The sequence below is a fragment of the Podarcis vaucheri genome (assembly GCF_965113315.1).
Source record: "Podarcis vaucheri genome assembly, chromosome: 5".
NCBI lineage: Eukaryota > Metazoa > Chordata > Lepidosauria > Squamata > Lacertidae > Podarcis > Podarcis vaucheri.
This window is the reverse complement of record NC_138763.1, coordinates 4,438,568-4,459,306: the sequence shown is the minus strand read 5'-3', so window position 1 is coordinate 4,459,306 and position 20,739 is coordinate 4,438,568. Positions and strand designations below refer to the sequence as shown.

General features: G+C 45.1%; 1 protein-coding gene across 1 annotated transcript in view; it reads right to left on the bottom strand.

Moving 5' to 3' along the window:
- Positions 1-14,848, bottom strand: part of PSMD1 (proteasome 26S subunit, non-ATPase 1) — a 91,631-nt gene extending 76,783 nt beyond the window's left edge. Inside the window, exons 1-8 of the mRNA XM_082224025.1 lie at positions 14,661-14,848; positions 11,549-11,592; positions 10,295-10,368; positions 9,880-10,049; positions 8,955-9,160; positions 7,493-7,636; positions 6,270-6,496; positions 526-589 (exon numbers count right to left, since the gene is read on the bottom strand). Of these exons, the coding sequence (XP_082080151.1) occupies positions 526-589; positions 6,270-6,496; positions 7,493-7,636; positions 8,955-9,160; positions 9,880-10,049; positions 10,295-10,368; positions 11,549-11,592; positions 14,661-14,676 (945 nt within the window). The 5' untranslated portion in view covers positions 14,677-14,848. The remainder of the gene's footprint in view (positions 1-525; positions 590-6,269; positions 6,497-7,492; positions 7,637-8,954; positions 9,161-9,879; positions 10,050-10,294; positions 10,369-11,548; positions 11,593-14,660) is intronic.
- Positions 14,849-20,739: the final 5,891 nt, after the last annotated feature.

The window sequence follows — 20,739 nt, the reverse complement described above, 5'->3', positions numbered from 1 at the left end:
TTTCCTACTTTCAAGGGCAAACCTTTATAACACACACTAATGCACCGAACAGTAAAACAGCAATAAATCTTTACGTGGGCTTCACAGGGCAGCTCTGATCTTTTATTGTTGGAAAAACACGCTGCATTAAGCAAGCATTCCATCCCTGAAAGATATGGAATTAGTAACTCTCTCATCTCTAGAAGTCGCGGTTATCTGAGGGTGATCTGTTGTATAGGTTCTAAAAGTAGTAAAATCACAGCAACCAAAGTCAAGTTGATCTAGGACTATAACCCTGTGATTGTGTGTTTTGGGGAAGAGAATATACACCGTGCTCCACAGCCTTTCAAGGCTGCAGTGAGACAACTGTGCAATGCCTCTGCCTGCTTTATAGTTGGGTCTGTTTTATAGCAAGATATGCAAGGATGTTGTGATTTTAATAATATTGTGCATTACCCTGAAGCCCACAGGATAAAATGCAGTCAAGAAATCTTATGAAACAAACAAACTATGCATCAAGGATGCTTTACACACAGCAACACTTACGGTTTGGACAGCCTTCACTGCAGCAACAGGGCTATTTGTTTTTTCTTCCGTCTCCATGGTATCACTATAAGAAAAGAGAGAGAAAAACAGTCTAACTTGCACTGTAACCTATGCCAGAAGGGCACAGGAATCAATAAGGTGATGAACATTTCATTTCACAGTCCTAACGCTTCTACAAGTCTCCACACCTCTTAAAGCAAGAGAGAAAAGGCAACCGTGTTTCTCATGTTCACGACTGAGGCCAGTCAATACAGTCAGCAGAATCAAATGCTGAAGCTTTTTCCGCACTTGACCACTGAAGATTGCAGTTGTGGGAATACTTATTTGAATCCCCACCCCAACAGCAGGAGCATGCCTTTCCCTTTACGTACAACTTTGCAAGGCTGAATCCATCTCCCTTCTGTGCTCTTTTTTTCTATAGGGAGCCTTAAAAAAAAGAGGTATATATAAACACCGACAAATGGGAAACACTGGCCTGCGAGCGCTCTGGAAGTTTATTTCTAAGAGACACATAAACCACAGTCATAACTAGGGGCGGGGAGACTTTGGGCTTGTCAGATCTACAGTACACTGGTAACTTGGGTTAAGTACTTAATTCGTTCTGGAGGTCCATACTTAACCTGAAACTGTTCTTAACCTGGAGCACCACTTTAGCTAATGGGGCCTCCTGCTGCTGCCGTGCCACCAGAGCACGATTTCTGTTCTCATCCTGAAGCAAAGTTCTTAACCTGAAGCACTATTTCTAGGTTAGCAGAGTCTGTAACCTGAAGCGTATGTAACCTGAAGCGTATGTAACCCAAGGTACAACTGTGCTTTGCTTTTCAATAGAACTGTAGGAGGAATCTATGGCTATCGGGAGGGGCTCAGTATCTTAAACCAAACTACAAGTTCCAAGATTATTGCTGGAGAGGTGGCACAATTTTGTTGTGTAGATACGACTGAAGTGTGTACGGTATTTACGGTACATACACTCAATGGAGAATCATAGAATCATAGAATCATAGAATCATAGAGTTGGAAGAGACCACAAGGGCCATCGAGTCCAACCCCCTGCCAAGCAGGAAACACCATCAGAGCACTCCTGACATATGGTTGTCAAGCCTCTGCTTAAAGACCTCCAAAGAAGGAGACTCCACCACACTTCTTGGCAGCAAATTCCACTGTCGAACAGCTCTTACTGTCAGGAAGTTCTTCCTAATGTTTAGGTGGAATCTTCTTTCTTGTAGTTTGGATCCATTGCTCCGTGTCCGCTTCTCCGGAGCAGCAGAAAACAACCTTTCTCCCTCCTCTATGTGACATCCTTTTATATATTTGAACATGGCTATCATATCACCCCTTAACCTCCTCTTCTCCAGGCTAAACATGCCCAGCTCCCTTAGCCGTTCCTCATAAGGCATCGTTTCCAGGCCTTTGACCATTTTGGTTGCCCTCCTCTGGACACGTTCCAGTTTGTCAGTGTCCTTCTTGAATTGTGGTGCCCAGAACTGGACACAGTACTCCAGGTGTGGTCTGACCAGAGCAGAATACAGTGGCACTATTACTTCCCTTGATCTAGATGCTATAATCCTATTGATGCAGCCCAGAATTGCATTGGCTTTTTTAGCTGCCGCGTCACACTGTTGGCTCATGTCAAGTTTGTGGTCAACCAAGACTCCTAGATCCTTTTCACATGTACTGCTCTCAAGCCAGGTGTCACCCATCTTGTATTTGTGCCTCTCATTTTTTTTGCCCAAGTGCAATACTTTACATTTCTCCCTGTTAAAATTCATCTTGTTTATTTTTGCCCAGTTCTCTAATCTGTCAAGGTCGTTTTGAAGTGTGATCCTGTCCTCTGGGGTGTTAGCCACCCCCCCCAGTTTGGTGTCATCTGCAAATTTGATCAGGATGCCCTTGAGTCCATCATCCAAGTCGTTGATAAAGATGTTGAATAAGACCGGGCCCAAGACAGAACCCTGTGGCACCCCACTAGTCACTCTTTTCCAGGATGAAGAGGAACCATTGATGAGCACCCTTTGGGTTCGGTCAGCCAGCCAGTTACAAATCCACTGAGTGGTAGCATAGTCAAGACCGCATTTTACCAGCTTCTTTACAAGAATATCATGGGGCACCTTGTCAAATGCCTTGCTGAAATCAAGGTAGGCTACATCCACTGCGTTCCCTTCATCTACCAGGCTTGTAATTCTGTCAAAAAACGAGATCAGGTTAGTCTGACATGACTTATTTTTCAGAAATCCATGCTGACTATTGGTGATCACAGCATTCCTTTCTAGGTGCTCACAGACTGTTTGCTTAATGATCTGCTCCAGAATCTTCCCTGGTATTGATGTCAGACTGACTGGGCGGTAATTATTTGGGTCCTCTCTTTTCCCCTTTTTGAAAATAGGGACAACATTTGCCCTCCTCCAGTCTGCCGGGACTTCGCCTGTTCTCCAGGAATTCTCAAAGATGACTGCCAGTGGTTCTGAGATCACATCTGCCAGTTCTTTTAATACTCTTGGATGCAGTTCATCTGGCCCTGGAGACTTGAATACATCTAAACTAGCCAAATATTCTTGTACTATCTCCTTAGTTATTCTGGGCTGTGTTTCCTTTGCTGAATCATTTGCTCCAAATTCTTCAGGTCGGGCATTGTTTTCTTTATCGGAGAAGACTGAGGCAAAGAAGGCATTGAGGAGTTCTGCCCTTTCTGTGTCCCCTGTTTGCATTTCACCATCTTCTCCTCTGAGTGACCCCATTGTTTCTTTGTTCTTCCTTTTGCTACGAACATACCCATAAAAGCCTTTTTTGTTGCTTTTAACCTCTCTAGCAAGCCTGAGTTCATTCTGTGCTTTAGCTTTTCTGACTTTGTGTCTACACGTGCTGGCTATTTGTTTGAATTCCTCTTTGGTGGTTTCCCCCCTTTTCCATTTTTTGTACACATCCTTTTTTAATCTTAATTCAGTTAAAAGTTCTTTAGATAGCCACCCTGGCTTCTTTAGGCACCTTCCATGTTTCCGTCTCATTGGTATTGCCTGACGTTGTGCTTTTAGTATCTCCCTCTTAACAAACTCCCAGCCATCATGAACTCCCTTTCCTTTTAGTATTGTTGTCCATGGGATCTCACCCAGCACTTCCCTAAGTTTTATGAAGTCGGCTTTCTTAAAGTCAAGAAATTGAGTCCTAGTATGCTTGGCTACTCCTTTCCGCTGTATAGTAAACTTCAGAAGAGCATGATCACTCGCGCCTAATGATCCTTCCACTTCTACCCCACTAACCAGGTCATCAACATTGGTTAGGACCAGATCTAAAATGGCTGTTCCTCTTGTTGCTTCTCCCACTTTCTGGACAATGAAGTTGTCTGCAAGGCCAGTGAGGAATCTGTTTGACCTTATGCTCTTGGCTGAGTTTGACGTCCAACAAATATCTGGGTAATTGAAGTCCCCCATTACTACTATCTCCCTTCCTTTTGCATGCTTGGCCATCTGTTCCAGGAAGGCATCATCTATGTCCTCCGTTTGGCTTGGGGGTCTATAGTAAACTCCCACAATGAGGTCTCTGTTATTCTTCTCTCCCTTAATTTTGACCCAAATGCTCTCACTTTGGCTTTGAGGATCTAAATCTTGGATCTCTTCACAGGTATACACATCCCTGACATATAACGCCACTCCTCCTCCTTTCTTGTCTGGTCTGTTTCTCTGAAATAGATTGTATCCCCCCATTATTACATTCCAATCGTGGGACTTATCCCACCAGGTTTCAGTGATGCCTATTATGTCATATTTAGTTTGCTGTACCAAGAGCTCAAGCTCATCTTGTTTATTTCCCATGCTTTGCGCATTAGTGTACAGACATTGAAGTCCATTAATCATTCCCCCGTGTCTCTTATTTAAGGATTTTTTCCTCCCACCACTAGGTCCGCGTGCTGTTTGCTCCATTTGGTCTATGACATTTGGATGATCATCTTCATTAATTGAGAGACTCCTACCTTCAGGAGCACTGTCTCCCTCCCCCACATTAGTCAGTTTAAAGCCCTCCTGATGAGGTTTCTGAGATTTTTTGCAAAAACATTTCTCCCAACCGTTGTGAGATGCAGCCCATCACTTGCCAGAAGTCCATCTTCAAGAAACTGCAGTCCATGATCTAAGAATCCAAACCGTTCCTGTTTACACCATTTGCGAAGCCAGCTGTTCACTTCCACTATTTTCCCCTCTCTCCCTGGGCCACGTCGTTCAACTGGGAGGACAGATGAGATGACAATTTGTGCATTTAGTTGCTTCAATTTCCTGCCGAGAGCCTCGTAGTCTCTTTTGATCTTCTGGAGGCTATTGCTTGCAGTGTCGTTGGTTCCCATATGAACCAAGAGGAAGGGGTATTTGTCAGTGGGTTTTATGATTCCTTGCAGTCGTTCAGTTACATCTTGGATCTTAGCCCCGGGGAGACAGCACACTTCCCGAGACGTCTTGTCAGGCCCACAGATCACTGCTTCTGTTCCCCTCAGTAGGGAATCCCCTATCACCACTACACGCCTCCTCTTGGGTTTGGTCGGGGTTCTTCCGTGAGCTGTCCGTTCCAAGGTCGCCTGCACATTCCCTGAGGACTGACTTTGCTGCTCGTCTTCATATACCTGATCGACTGTAATGAGGGAGAGATCCTCAAATGGAGTCTGCTCTTCGTCTTCCATGCTAGGGGAGAGGACCTCAAAGCGATTGTGTATTTCTAAGCAATCAGAGTGAACGCTGGGCCTCCTACTTCTTTGAGTCACGTTTCTCCATATATCTGGCTCCTGTGTTGGTGAACTAGACTCCTTCTCAGGGGAGTCCCCTGTCTCCTCCTTGGTGGAGACGGTGTGCTCTGTTGCTTCCAAGAAGAGCTCCAGCTCTCTAATTCTTCGGAGCGTAGCTACACATTCCTCCAGTTGCTGGACTTTGTCTTTTAAGAGGGCAATCAACATGCAATTGCTGCAGGTAAAGCTGCCTGCAACCTTTGGCAAGATGGCAAACATTGCGCAGGAATCGCAGGCGACTGCAGCTGTTCCCTCCCCTTCCATCTTGAGATCGTGTCGTTGGGGTTGGCTACAGAGGTCCTCCATCATAAAAAGCTTGAAGACAGGACAAATAACTTCCCTCACACAAAAAAACACCTAGATCTCCCTCAACAAACGTTTGAGACTAGCTCCCCTAAATCTAAAAGATGGATCTAACTGCGCACGCCGCTAGGCGCGCGCCGCTGCCCTACAAACTCTGATAAGCTCCTCCCACAGCTAATCCCCTGCCTCAACAGAAACCCTGCCCCCTCTGACCTTTACACAGGGAAAACAGCTAATCAGCCTCCAAGAAACACACAGACACAAGAAAACCCTTTTTGCTCCTTCTTCAACTGATGCCCTACAAACTCTGATAAGCTCCTCCCACAGCTAATCCCCTGCCTCAACAGAAACCCTGCCCCCTCTGACCTTTACACAGGGAAAACAGCTAATCAGCCTCCAAGAAACACACAGGCACAAGAAAACCCTTTTTGCTCCTTCTTCAACTGAGAAGGAGAGAGCACAGGGTACAACTCCTTGGTCCTCTTCTCTTTAGTTCAAGAAGCAGATTCCCTGACATCTAACCCAAACCCACCCTGTGATCCAGTTAAATCCCTAGGCTAGCTCTGCCATACACCACATTGGAGGGCAATTCATCTTGCAGCTCAGCACCTGACAGTATTTGTATTTTCAAGCCACACTCCATCCATTTGGATGCTTCCATTCGCACCAGCTCCCTTACCCTTCCTTCTCTGACCCTGGGACAGTCCCTGTGTTGGTTGACCCAGGCACAGAATGAATAGGGGTGCCAACAGTGCGGAGGTTCTGGATAACGGAAGAGAGGAACTGCTGGCTGGCACTTTCATACAAGTCAAAGCAGATCTGGTAAGCCATGAGAAGGTTGTCCTCCTTGACCAGCTTCTCCAAGATGTCGCTCACGGCCTGCGGGTCATCCAAGAAGATGAGGCACTGCGGGAGAGAGAACAGAAGAAAAGTCAGAGGATGTCTCAGCACAGAAGTAGGAGTTTCATAAGGCCAACGATTTCTCACCCATTCATTATGTAAAATTTACTAGAAACATGTATCTGAACCCCATTCCCAATGAGCTCATGTTAATGTTTGGAGTGGGGGTGTGTGTTCCCCAGTTCTATGCTTTTATAGGCATTATTATAGTGCTTCCTGCATGCCCTTGAAACCACTATAATATATCAAACAAGTCTCTGAAATGTCACCTGAAATAAATCTTCCTCCCTTCCTCTTTTCCCCTTTGTACACCTTCACAACAACTCTGAGGTAGGCTACACAGAGATAATAGCTTTGTTCCACCCTCTCAGCTTTGTGGCTGAGCAAAAATGTAGGGTACAAGTGTTGAAGATGTTACTATCGTGCAACGGAACTCCCCTGACATTCTCTTCTTCCACATCTTCCCTGAACCCTCCCAAATCTGCTCTGACAGTTCCCCCCAATCCTCCAGCGTCGTGGCAGAAGCGGAAGCCATTCCATTCATGAAGTGACTTCACGAATTCTGCCCCAACCTTTTTCACTATCCCACTCCGGCTTCTTTCAAGCACTCATTCGTTAAGAGTATTAACAACCAAAAAGGGGGGGGGGAGAGTTTCACAACCAAAACAAGTTGTCAAAACACATCAAAACAGCTGATGTGCTTCTAAAGCATTCAACACGGTGGGTGATTCAGCTGAGCCAAGCTACATCAGTTGTTGTGAGTTTCTCTTGAACCACAAATTTTATCAAGCAGGTCCCAGTATGTATCTCAGTTAATTTGAGTTAGCAACCACAGTTTTCTTGGATGATGTGCATCTTACATTCACCCCCCCTTCCTCCAAAGGGTGAAGTACGCATGCCACCATCTGACAGATACTACTACTCAGATACCCTCCTCTTCCCCTGCTCCCAAGGCAAACTAGCAGGTGGTCTGTAGCCATATGTACACACATAGCACATTACCTGGCACACATTGATGAAGTCAGGTTTTTCTAGGTTCATGTAGATTTTAACCAGAACTCTCAGTACCTGGTTGCGGAATTGCTTATTCTGCATCAAAGACATGCAGAGTTTTAAGCTGTACGCCAGCATTCCAGGAACATCATTCTGCCATGAAAGAAAATATTGCTGTAAAATTATTTTTCACAATTGTAATTTATTTTTTACCCATGGCTAACAGGCCTACCTCTTATCTTCTTGGAGGGTCATGAGGTGGAGAGAGACAACAAATAAGGCATACGTGACAAAAACTAATCTGGCTAATCAACCCAAGCAAGTCTCACCAAAGTGGCTTCAATAATACTGAATGCAAAACATGAACACAATCCAAATTACTGGAAAGTGTACCTCATTCTATATCTCACTGCTGAAATGCCTACATACAGATAGGCAACATTTTGAGAACTGGCGCAGCATAGTGCCCAAGACCATGAGCCAAGAAGTCTCATTTCAGCTAAAAGGCTGCTAGGTGACCTTAGATAATCCACTCCTAACTTCTAATTGGCACAATGCATTTGCCACTTTTGCCATGGTGAGTGTTTCTCCAAACTTTGGTGACACTGACAGGAAGAGCACCATCTTCTGCTCTAACTTGGAGAAGAGACTAGAATTGTGCAACATAGGTTTTTTTTTGAGTTTTGAAGGACACAACACAACTACAGTGGTGCCTCGCAAGACGAAAAGAATCCGTTCTGTGATTCTCTTCGTCTAACGGTTTTTTTCGTCTTGCGAAGCAAGCCCATTGAAGGATTAGCGGATTAGAGCTATTAGCGGCTTTTAGCGGCTTATCTGCTGATCAGATCAGCTGATAAGCGGCTTAGCGGCTTAGAAAAAGGGGGGGAGGGGAAAAAACCAGCAGGAACTCGCAAGACATTGTCGTCTTGCGAAGCAAGCCCATAGGAAATTCATTTTGCGAAGCACCTCCAAAACGGAAAACTCTTTCCGTCTTGCGAGGCATTCGTCTTGCGGGGCACCACTGTATGGAAAAACTCTCTGACTTGTTCGCCAGCTTCAAGCTAGTGATGAAGACTGAGATTAGGACCTCTTGCACCATCCAGTGCTAAAGCAAGCCTCAGTCTGTTCTCTAGGAGTTAAAGGGGAAAGCTGGAGATGACCACCTCAGCAATGGGTGGCCTTTTGAGTCCCAGGTGCAAGAGCATCCTGGGACATCCAGCACCAAGCCTGGAACTGCAGAGGGGGCAGTGATGATGGGCTTCAGAGGGCCTTGAAGCTAGGCAAGGGGTGCAGAGGGCTGTCCCTTGTGTGGAACTACACGGCCAATATGAGGCAGGGGATGAACAGCCCAGTCCTCTGTATGTCTGCTGAGGAGAAATTCCCACCAAAAGCTACTCTCAGGTAAGCATGCACAGGACTTCTGTTTTAGGGTGTGCCTGTGTCAAACAGAACGTCCTGTGCTTTCACCCACCGATTCCAAAATGGTTTTCTCAAAGACATCCAGCCTGCGCGTCTCCAAAGCTATCCCAATGGCTTGCTTGTATTTGTGATCATCTAAACAGCGCTGGAACATCTTGTTGACAATCCCTTCCAGACGCGGATCCACGGCCTTCTTTGCTCCCTCGGCCAGGTCGGCATTTTCCACACATTGTTTGGTGTAATGGTCAATGCACTTTGCTGGGAAAAGAAACAGACATGCTCCGTGTTAAGCTTCTCCAACTGGCCCAATATATTCTCTGTCAATATGTCCTCAGGATGAATAATAATAATAAGGATGAAGTACTAACATCTGTCAAGTTACAGCTGCAATTCAAAGCAAAGAAACTTTCATCACAAAATCATTTATTAACTCAACAGCACTGTAGGACTAAGACATTTATCGTCCTCTGATTTGAAGGAAAAAAAACCCAATAATCCTGTGCTAAGCATTCATGGTTTCATCCCATGCAAGATTCTGCATGTGCTTCTTTGTACTGGGTCCAAATGTTGTATTCTGTGCAATCTCAGCTTTAATTATTAAAAACAAAATTTCTCATCTTGCAAGATTTGTAGGATAAAGTGCCACTGCTGTTTCCTCCATAGCTACCTTTGAACATATCATGCTCTTCAGAACTATGTTCTGCTATATGCAGACATTCCTTCCACTCTTCATGCAGAGTCCATTGCTGACAATATTCTGCCCCTTGAACCAACTGACATAAAATCTAAAACTGGATTCCAAGTAAAAACCGCAAGTTTGTTTCACCACATTAAGCAAATTTACATTTAAATAAAGCAAACACTTCTCTTTTAAATCCTGGAAATCAGAACTTTGCCAAATCTGTATACTCCGTTTAGCCCATTGCTAAACCAAGGTAGTCAGCTAGAACGTTTTCCGATTCAGAGCCCAGACTTACCAATGATCGTCTCCACATATTCTGAATTGTCATTGACATTGAAGAGGTTGCCTGCTCCCAGGGCATAGTTCAGTGATTCTTCAAAGGCTCCCAGGTGATAAAACACCTTTGAAGCCACCAAAGCAGCAAATTCACGACTCCGGAAGCCAACATCTTCATACAGGATTTCACTATAGCAAAAGCAAGGGAGAAACTATCAGCTGCCATGACTGACTCCTTTAAACAAAAACCAAATTTCACAGTTCAACTAACGTCCTGTGGATGATGGATATGCAATTCCTAAACCAAGAAATCCATCTTATGGAATGCAGAATCTATTTTTCCCCCCATTAACCAAGAGATAAGACAGGTGCATTTCATCCTTGTGCTCTGAACAGAAAAGCCACCCTAATGCCAGAAATAATTTTTTTCTTACATTTTGTCCACTGACTCAGAGATCTCTGCCCAGAAATCATTGACAACAGCATTCAGTTTCTGAAGAGCAAATTCCTGTGAAAACCGAGAATTAAATTATTAGAGCTCTGCCCCCAGAATCCCACAAGTGCAGAGTTGTGTAGCATAGATAGGTCTTAAAAGTATAGCCATCTCTAAAAAGTAGTTTGCCAAAATAACTCTTAATTTACCAGCTTACTCTGTAATATCTGTCTAGAAGGATGCAGAAACTAACTTCCGTGCACAGTGATAAGTTGGCCTCACTAAAGGAATGCGGGCAGATGGCAGAGAATTATTTGACTACTTCCAGGCCACTTTTGCATGTCTTCGTCTGACTTAAAAGGCAGAGTGCCAAGCTACCTTCTCCCAAATAGTGAACTCAGTGTGGCTGAGTAAGTAGAGTATAAAGGTATGACTACTTTCCTTTTACTTAGACCAGCTTGCTCACCATGGACCGGGGTCAGCCCTGCTTTCTTCTCAGACTAGGGTTTTACTTAAAGCTTAAAAATACCCAATGCAGGCCAAACATCACTGGAATCCACCAACATCTGTTTCTTCTTGAGTGAGCCTTGTCTTTCCTGACATCATTATGTTTTGGCTAACCATGTTATAAGCTGCATGCTGTAAGAATGGCTGAGCTGTCAACTAAATCATTGCAATGTTTAACAGAATGGCAGTGTACCGCATATAATCTAAATTAACAGTGCTGCTTGGAACCTGACAATGAGAATACTAATGGCTGCTTCAGATGTTAACTTTAAAAACACAGAATTTTAAGAACTATGTCAACCTTAATGACCAGCTATGCATCAATTATATGCCAAGTTTCAACTACAGTCGTACCTTGGAAGTCGAATGGAATCCATTCCGGAAGTCCATTCAACTTCCAAAACGTCCGAAAACCAAATTGCAGCTTCTGATTGGCTGCAGGAAGCTCCTGCAGCCAATCATAAGCCGCGGAAGCCCTGTTGGACATTCGCAAAGCGAACACTCACTTCCGGGTTTGCGGTGTTCAGGAGCCAAAACGTCTGAGTACCAAGACGTTTGGGATCCAAGGTATGACTGTATGTGCTTCTCCCATTCTCTGTTTTACCATCTCCAGAATGGAACGGATGCAAAAATGGCTCTTACCTAACACTTTCTCAATTGCTTTTCCTGAAAAACAGGATAAAAGGATAATCCTTGACCCAGATACCTGTATGAACAAGTGTGTAAAAACAAAACCTTACACACTTACCTTAAGTTCTGGCTCTTCCTCATCAAGCAGTGAAATAATTCCAGCTACAAAAGAAAGGTCATGTTAGTCATCACAGAAATCAATGCAGAACTGTCACAGCAGATTCTATATCATACAACCCATTTTGGTAAACACAAACACCTTTTAATTATTAAGGGCATTTGTGTCTTAAAAACTACTCCTGCATAAAGCACACTGGACTTAAGACTGCCATCCTATGCACATTTAAATAAGAGTAAGCCACACTGAACCTAGTTTTAGGGTGTCAAAGAGGACATTTCAACGGCACTTGCATAAGAGGCAATCTGGTGGGGGGGCTCTATTTCCACTTCTATTTATTGCCATCTAACCACATGTCTTGCAACAATAATTTCCCAATGTGGAAAGTAAGCAAGAGCCTTGAGGCTGCTATGTGGGGCTGCTTCTCATGGGCAACACGAATGACTAAAGACATTTCAACTGTTGGCAAAGTGTTGTAAATAGCTCCTCCCTGTGGCAAGAAAGAATTGCAACCAAGCAAAACAGCAGTACACAACTTGCATGTTTTGCGTTTTCCTTCCTACACAAGCAGCTAGCATCAGGGCATATGAACAAGAGGGCTAGTAAGTTCTATGGGTGAAGTCTGAAAACCTGTTTGGCAGTCATTCACTGTATGGCTCCAAATAAATACAGTAAAATCAATAACAGGAGAGGGAAGCAAATACGGTTAAATGCAAACCCCTCTTCCTCCCCCCCCCCCAGAGCCTTACTGCATATTCCACAATGCACATCAAAAATATAGTCCCAGATAAGCTGAGTTTTGACCACTTAGAATTCTAAGTGTTCCCTCAGAGAGCAACAGAGAAAAATTGGATAGTAGGATATGAAAATGCATGGCAAAAGCAGAAATTGATGGCTACCTCTCCCCATCCACTGTTCCTCTGTGATTCATCATCTATAGAGATTTTCTTAAAAAACAAACAAAATTCCCCTTTAGCAATTAATTACCCCTTTCCCCCAATCTCGAGACAATTAAAAAAATAAGGGTAAGATTCAAAACAAGAGGGCCAGTGTCTCTACATTCCACTACCCATCTCTAGGGGCTCTTTCTGAACATAATCAGTGCCTGGGCAGACACTACTCCAGTCATGGCTAACATTTAGCAAGTGTGAGAGAAGCTAAATGTCTCTTTCCCCACACCCCTCTCCATATAAAATCATTCCTTAGAACTTTTCACAGTTGAAAACAGAGGCATTTTGACACCTGCAAGACCTGTTTTATGTCCACATGCATGTTTACGTGCACATGCACCGTTAAGACACAACCGTCCTGCACTCACCTACCCACAACTACAGCACAGATACCAACTCTTGTATTTGGACCCTCACTCACCTCTGGAAATTTACAGTGTGGAAATTAAGCACCTCACCCATTTTATCCTCACAACCACCCTATGAGGTAGGCTGAGCTGAGTGATAGCAACCAAGCATCACCCAATGCACTTTGTGGCTGAGCATTTTAAACACGGGTCTCCCACAGTCTAGCCTGACACGCCAACCACTGCCTCAACAGCTGTTTTGCCCAGGGCACCCATTGGAGTCTTAACTACACATATTACCACCTAGTGCATAGCCTGGCCCTAGAACTCAAAAGACGTTTTAACTTCCAGGGTCCTGAAGCACCTAAATAAGGTTGCCTTGTGTGTCAACATGCCCGATTTCCGTTGTTGCTTAAAAATATACCGTATTTTTTGCTCTATAAGACTCACTTTTTCCCTCCTAAAAAGTAAGGGGAAATGTGTGTGCGTCTTATGGAGAGAATGCAGGCTGCGTGGCTATCCCAGAAGCCAGAACAGCAAGAGGGATTGCTGCTTTCACTGCACAGCGATCCCTCTTGCTGTTCTGGCTTCTGAGATTCAGAATATTTTTTTTCTTGTTTTCCTCCTCCAAAAACTAGGTGCGTCTTGTGGTCTGGTGCGTCTTATAGAGCGAAAAATACGGTACATTTTGTAAGGCACCCAACATTCACCCCCAATAAAAGAACAAAGGCAGTGACTCTGGCACAAAAGATATGCGATATACAATATCTTTATTGTCATTGTCCCATACAGAGCAATGAAATTGAAAATATACAGAAAACATTCAAAACCCCCTAAAAACTCTGAAACCCCATTTTAAAATACGATATACCATAGAGCCTCCTTATGCTGCATTTAGAACCAGAATTGCATTTGCGTAGAAACTGTTTCTCAGGCGGCTAGTCCTGGTCTTTATAACCCTGTACCTTCTTCCAGAAGGCAGAAGCTGAAAGAGATCATTTCCGGGGTGCGCACTATCCTGCACTATCTCTGCACCTGGAAGCATAGATTTGATCTAAGGTGGAAAGAGTGCACCCAATTATTCTCTCTGCAGTCTTTACAACCCTGGACAGCATTGTTTTCTCCCTGGCCTTGCAGCTCCCAAACCACACACACAGACCCTAAGTTGTCCACATAGGAAGAGCCCTGCTGCAGGATCAAGCCCATGGCCCATTCAGTCCAGCGTCCCGCTCTCACAGCGGCAGACCAGATGCCCAATGTGGGGAAACCGCCAGCAGGGCCTGAGCAAAAGAGCAACTCTCCTCTCCTGCGGTTCCCACCGTTTCTGCTTTTGTCTGCGGAGGCAGAGCATAGCCACCCGACCCATTCGCCACGGACGGCTCTCTCTCCTCCCCCGAGAATCGTTGGCCGCCGCCGCCGCCTCCTTCCTGAGGCGGTGAGTTCCCCCGGTCGACTACGCGCAGGAACTTCCCTCCGCCCTGAAGCTCCCGACGCTCAGCTTCACGAGAAGCCCGCAAGTCATGACAGGAAGGGGGCGAGGCAGAGGGGGACAGGCCGCTCCGAACGGGGACTCCCGCGTGGCGGGGGGTCGGGCTAGATGACCTCTGGGGGTACCTTCCGAGCCTGCGGTTCTAGGGTTCTAAGGGCAGCGGGCAAGAGGAAGAGGAGCGGGACGAGGAGCCGGGGAGTGGACCCTCGGGCTGGGCCGGGGCTCCCGGGAAGCGGCTTCGGGCCCTGCCTGACTCAGCTGAAAAGAAGCGGCCGGGGCGGGGGTTTCTTGTTCCCTCCCGGCGCCGCGCATGCGCGCTCCCTCACCGGCCGAGGTGATCATGGCGTCGCGTGTCCCCCGCCGGCGTCTCCGCTGAGGGAACCGGGAAACGGCGGGCGAAAGGGGTGAGGGGGGAAGACCTTCCGAGACCGGCGCTGCCTGCCCTGCTAGCCCGTGACCAAGCTCCTTCGCCGCTTCCGTCGCGTCCTCGAGCCGCCCCGGAAGTGACGTGATAACAGCGAGCCCGCGGGGGCTCTTGCCCCGCCGGGCTTCGAAGGCCCCGCTCTCCTCGGCAACCCGCGGACGGGGCTGCCCGCGCGGAATGCCTGCTTCGGAAGGAAAAGGCGGCGGCGAGGCCTGTGGAACCGGGGGGGAGGAATCTTTCCGAGGGCGATGGGGAAGGAGGGAAAAGGCGACCGCGGGAATCGGGGCGCTGTGGCAGGTCAGGCAGCGGCAGAGACACCCAAGCGCCTCCTCGAGGACCCCTCCTTCCTTATCCAGCACCTGCCTGTTCAGCTGCTCAGAACTGGAAGTCAGAGGGTCGTGGCCACGTGACCCGGTCAGGGCCTTTGGGCGCCCCCCCCCACCTGCCCCTGCCAGGCAGGGAACCTAGAGCATGGCTGGTGGGGCAGCCGCCCTGGGGCAGCCCCTGAGGGGCTGCAATGTGTTGCAGGGCTTTGTCAGTGGTGGCCCCTCAAGGATGGAACTCGCTTTCTCGGCAGATATTGTGATAGGAATTTTGAGGTCTTAGATATATGTTAAATGTTCATAAGCGTGCCAACCAAGCACATACATAGATCAGCACAGGAAGACCGACCTGGAACCATTTTGATTTTCATACTGTCCCAAACTGAGCAAATGTTTTCTCTGCAAGGTCAAAGGAAAATGGAAAAGCCTTCCCATTGTCTTTTCCTTCACAAATCCTGTCTTAAGGGTATGTCTGTGTTTGAATACAGTGTGAGCCTGTGACCTGTAATTTATCATTACAAAAGACTGGCCAGGCTACCCAGGAAATCTAATCAAGTAACCTGCCGGACAGGAGATAGGAGAAAACAACATTCAAATGTTCTGTCTTAGACCGCCTTTTCTGTGATATAGGTGTGATGTATCTGGGGGGTGGTCTTAGGTTACACCCCTTCTGTGATGGATGTATGATGTTTCTGGGGGTGGTCTTGATCTACAGGGTGGCAATTTCAAAAGTCTTTATAAGGCCTTGTGCACCATTTTTCTGGGTTCCTCCTCCTTTCCTGCGTGTGAGGGGAGCACCCTGTTGCAACAGATCAATAAAGATCAAGCTTACTAGCTGCTTTGCTTCTCAATATTCTCTGGTTGGCCTCTGTCATTCTCTCCTACCAATAGGGAACCTATGTAAGGACTCCATAAGGGAAATTTTTGTTTACAACAATATGCATTGCAAAATCATACAAAAATTAAAGGTAAAGAGTCAGGAGTGTGGACAAACAAATAAATCCTTCCTTTAGAGTCAGGAGTGTGGACAAACAAATAAATCCTTCCTTTAGTGATATATTTTTGTATGGCTTTGTAGTGTGCCAGTATATCACTACCCTGTATATTGTTTGTCGATGTGCATAGCATGGTGTTCATATATTGCATTTATAGTGTATCTTTTCCTCCAAGGAGCTCTAGATGGTAAACACCACCTCCCCATTTTATCCTTGCATCTCTATTAGGATTTGGGTGTGTGTGCATATAACCTTTATTCTTTAAACTGCCTTGTTATACAAAACATGGTCAAGATATGCTTTAATAAATTGAATCAATATCAATGAAATAATGAGCTTCCAGGAGACAGGATTTAAGATATATATATAAAAAAAAAATTACATCAATTATTCCTGCATATAAAACCCACACACCAAGTTAAATGTTACATAATACTCTGGCTGCAATGACAAACTAAAACAAAACAGAAAAACCTAGTGCCATCATCACATTATTAAAAGGGGGGGAGGGAGTGGGAGGCAGAACAGTCATATAGCCAACCTGAAGAGCTATGATACTTTAAACAAGCATGACTTGCCTCAAAAAGATCTGGGAGGTGTAGCTTGTTAAAGATGCTGAGAGTTGCTAGGAGGCCCCAATTTCCTTCACAGAGCTACAGTTTCAGAAAACAGAGAATTGTAACTTGTGAAGGAAAGACGGATCTCGTAATTCTCAGCACCCTTCACAAACAGCTCCCAGGAATCTTTGGGAGAAGCTACAGAAATGGTATCGTAGTGCTTTAAATGTATGGTCTGAATGTAGCCTTAGAAGTCACTGCCTTTCTTCCCTTAATCCACATTCTTTTGTCTTATCGTGCAATTCATGCTTTCCCACTCACTGTTCAAAACCCTTTAAAGAACACGGTGCACCTTGCCTAGCCTGAATAAACTAGCATATCAGAATTAAATACGTCTCGCACTCAAATCAATTTAGATTTGGAACATGCAAATTTATTCTGGCATAAAGCTAAGGCTGTGAGAAAACTCAATATGGAGGCCAAATGGCCGAAATATTGGGAAATTTAGGAACAAGAGGGGGATAAAACGAAATTGCAGAGTTTTGAGAAGTTAAAGGACAAAGTGCGAGATTGGCTCCATTACTATCAAATAATGGAGGTTTTTAAGTTGGACAGGAAAATTGGCTTCCAGGTGGAAAAATCAAAATTAGAAACAGAACTGATAGAACCCAATACTAAGAACTTGTCATGAATGTATAACTTGCTGTTGAAATGGAATACACAAGATGAAACAGTGAAATCAGCTATGGTAAAGTGGGCACAAGATATTGGTCATAACATTATGTTTGCTGACTGGGAACAGTTGTGGAACACCGGTATGAAATTTACGGCATGTAATGCCTTAAAGGAAAATAATATGAAAATGATTTATAGGTGGTACATGACCCCAGTCAAGCTTGCAAAAATTTACCACTTGTCTGACAATAAATGTTGGAAATGTAAAGAAATTGAAGGTACTTTTTTTCACCTTTGGTGGACGTGCCCAAGGATTAAGGCTTTCTGGGAAATGATATACAGTGAAATGAAAAAGGTATTTAAATATACCTTCCCTAAGAAACCAGAGGCCTTTCTCCTGGGCATTGTCGGCCAATTGGTGCAAAATAAAGACAGAACATTCTTTATGTATGCGACAACAGCAGCAAGAATACTCATCGCAAAGTATTGGAAGACACAATATCTACCCACCCTGGAAGAATGGCAGCTGAAGGTGATACAACTACATGGGACTAGCAGAAATGACTGGCAGAATCCAAGACCAGGGAGAAGAGACGTCGGAAGAAGATTGGAAGAAATTTAAGGACTATCTTAAGAAATATTGTAAAATTCACGAGTCTTAGAATGATGTGGTTTTAAAAATTAAATGGAGTACAGCTGTAAAGACTAAGTTGAAAGAAAAGAAGGGATGATAATTAAATTAAGGGTGAGGATTTGCTGAACTAAATTTTTGAAATGGGAATGCAGAAAGGGGAGGTATGAGGAGGTCAGTGAAATAAGTTTTAAGAAAATAAGGTTTGAAATTATACTTGTTCTTTTTTCTTTATTTTATTTTATTTTTGTTTGTGTTTGTGTGTATTGTTATGTCTGTTATAATTTGTAAAATCCTAATAAATATTTATATATAAAAAAATAAACCTGTGTGTGCCAAACCCACTGGGCGAGACACACAAAGTGGAATTCCTCAGCAGGGTCAAGCAGCACAACTGATGGCAGTGAGTGTGCGCACGCACGTGTGCACCAGGACTTTGTTGATGAGCTCACTCCTGATTTGCAGGGAGTTTGAGTCAGCGTCTCCATATGGATCAATAGCTACAAGAATCTGTAGCGATTGTGAATTTTATTCAACGGATTAATGGCTGGAACAACTTAATTCATGGTTAGTGCAACTAAAACATTAGTTGCTTTCATCTGCTTTATAATACAAATAAGTTTTGGGGTTTGACAAAAATAAAAATGGCACGACTCTTTTCGTACAGGCAGATTAAACCTTTGGAATGGACACTTGAGTTTGATGGCGGTTCGGTTACATTATGAAGCATAGCAGCAGCCCTTTCGAACGAGCTAGTTGTGTGGTTGCCATATTTTTTGGTTGGCAGGGCTCCTGTGCCTTTGACACCTGCAAGGACAGGCAGAAATAAAGCCGGGCTGCTTTTCCCTCACTACAGAAAGCAAGGAGAAGTTTTATCTGGTTGGTTTCCGTGTGTGCACACGCTTCGTGCAACTAGTAAGACAAACAGGAATCCTGTTAGTGGGGAGGTAGCAGGTGGAAGCGCTCTCTGCTGGGCATGGCAGCCTTGTTCTAGATCTGTTTGCATGGCAGTTGGAGGCAGGAAGAGTCCTTCCAAATTCAGCCGTGACGCCCAAATCCTTACACATACAGGCACACTCAGCATCTGGACCTACTGTATTGAGCTGTGCAGGAACAATGTAAAAAAAAAAAAAAACCCTTCTACAAGAGGGGCCACACTGTTCAAATTCAATTCCTCAGGTTTGCATTGGAGAGCTTTCTGGACTGGGGTCCTCCTTAACCCACCTTCACCCTTCTACATTCCCTCATTTCAACTTGCACTGTCTTACTTGCGCTACTTACCCTCCTCTTGAGGTAGGCAAATGTTATCCTATTTCAGCACATTCAAGACAACTGAGGTACAGAGGAAACCAAAGGGACAGACCTGCAATTCAGGGGCAGAAGAGGCTGCTCAAAATCCAGACTTTCCAGAGCCATGCTGCTGTTCACTGGAGGACTGGGAGATATTCCAGCCTGGGAACTTCCAGATATGTTTAACTACAACCCCATCAACCACAGCCAACGTGAAGGTAAGTATTCAGGAATATTTGTAGTCACCCTGAGGGTCCTAGGGTCGACAGATAATACAGGGGTCGACAAAGTTTTTGTGGCTTGGGCCACTCCACGGTCCCACAGACGCCGCAGTTAGCCAGAGTGTGCACGCACGCATGCACAAACGCTATTTCCGGCGCTCCTTCTGGCGCGGAGGAGGCATGCACAGCTTCCTGCAGTTAATGGGAAGCCGGCCAGTGTCACAGACGGCAGTCCCCACTCTGCTCCATGCTGGAGCACATGGGAGCCGACCTAGCAGGCAGCGGGGGTCCGTGGGCCGGTTAAATGACCCCCATGGACTGTTTGTGGCCCATGGGCCTTAGGTTGCCGACCCCTGACATAATACATTGAGACCGAAAATTAACAATTTAAAATGGACAGCCTAAGAACAGCAGACAAAACAAGCAGTTGTAGTCCAAAAAATCTGGAAGGCTGCAAGTTGGAGCTGGCTATCCCAAGGCCTGATTTGCAAATAAAAAGACCCAACAGCTATGGACAGCAGCCCATCAGAGTCTTCTAGTCGTCAATGCCTCCATGGAACTTGTAAGGCAGAAGGTACAACAGCCGACTGGAGTTTGCCCTGGCCAACAAGTAGCAGCAACCCTATTGCAAATTTTGTGATGTTTCTCTCCCTCTCAGAAGTCTCTAATGGAGGTGAGAGAAAGAACTCTGTTCTGCTGTCGCCATTAGTCTAAAAATGGTTAACATGGGTGATGTTGGCTGCAAAGGAAGTTCCAAGGCTTTACTTTTCTGCAGAGTTTTTCCCCTCCCCGTTTTGTGAAGTTCATTAGCAGCAATGAATAGATGCCAGCTGAAAATACATCTAGCATTAGCCAAGCTTGGCGGTTTCAAAGCTTTTAGCTATGTTTACGAAATACAAGGAGACCAAACACGCTAAATTAGGTCACTCTCTCGTCTAGGGCATTGGGGGAAACGTTCCAATACAAACTGAAAATGTGCCAGTGCATTAAGCCTAAGTTGCAAAAGAAAGCTTCCCCTGAAAGTTTTGTCAATTCTAGATTTTCCAGAAAGCCCCCCCCTTACAGGTTAATTAACATAAATCGATATAATCTCCAGCCCCATCAGAGTTTTACAGAGAACCCAGAGAGACAAAATAGCAACGAAGGCAAAACAGAAACAGAAACATCAGTCAAACTTGATATTTAGGCTGCAACGCACGCTTACCGCAGAGCAGGGCCCACAGAACTCCTACAGAGGGTTGCACTGTAAAACTTGCAGAACCCATCCGGTTAAAAGAATCAATTAACTG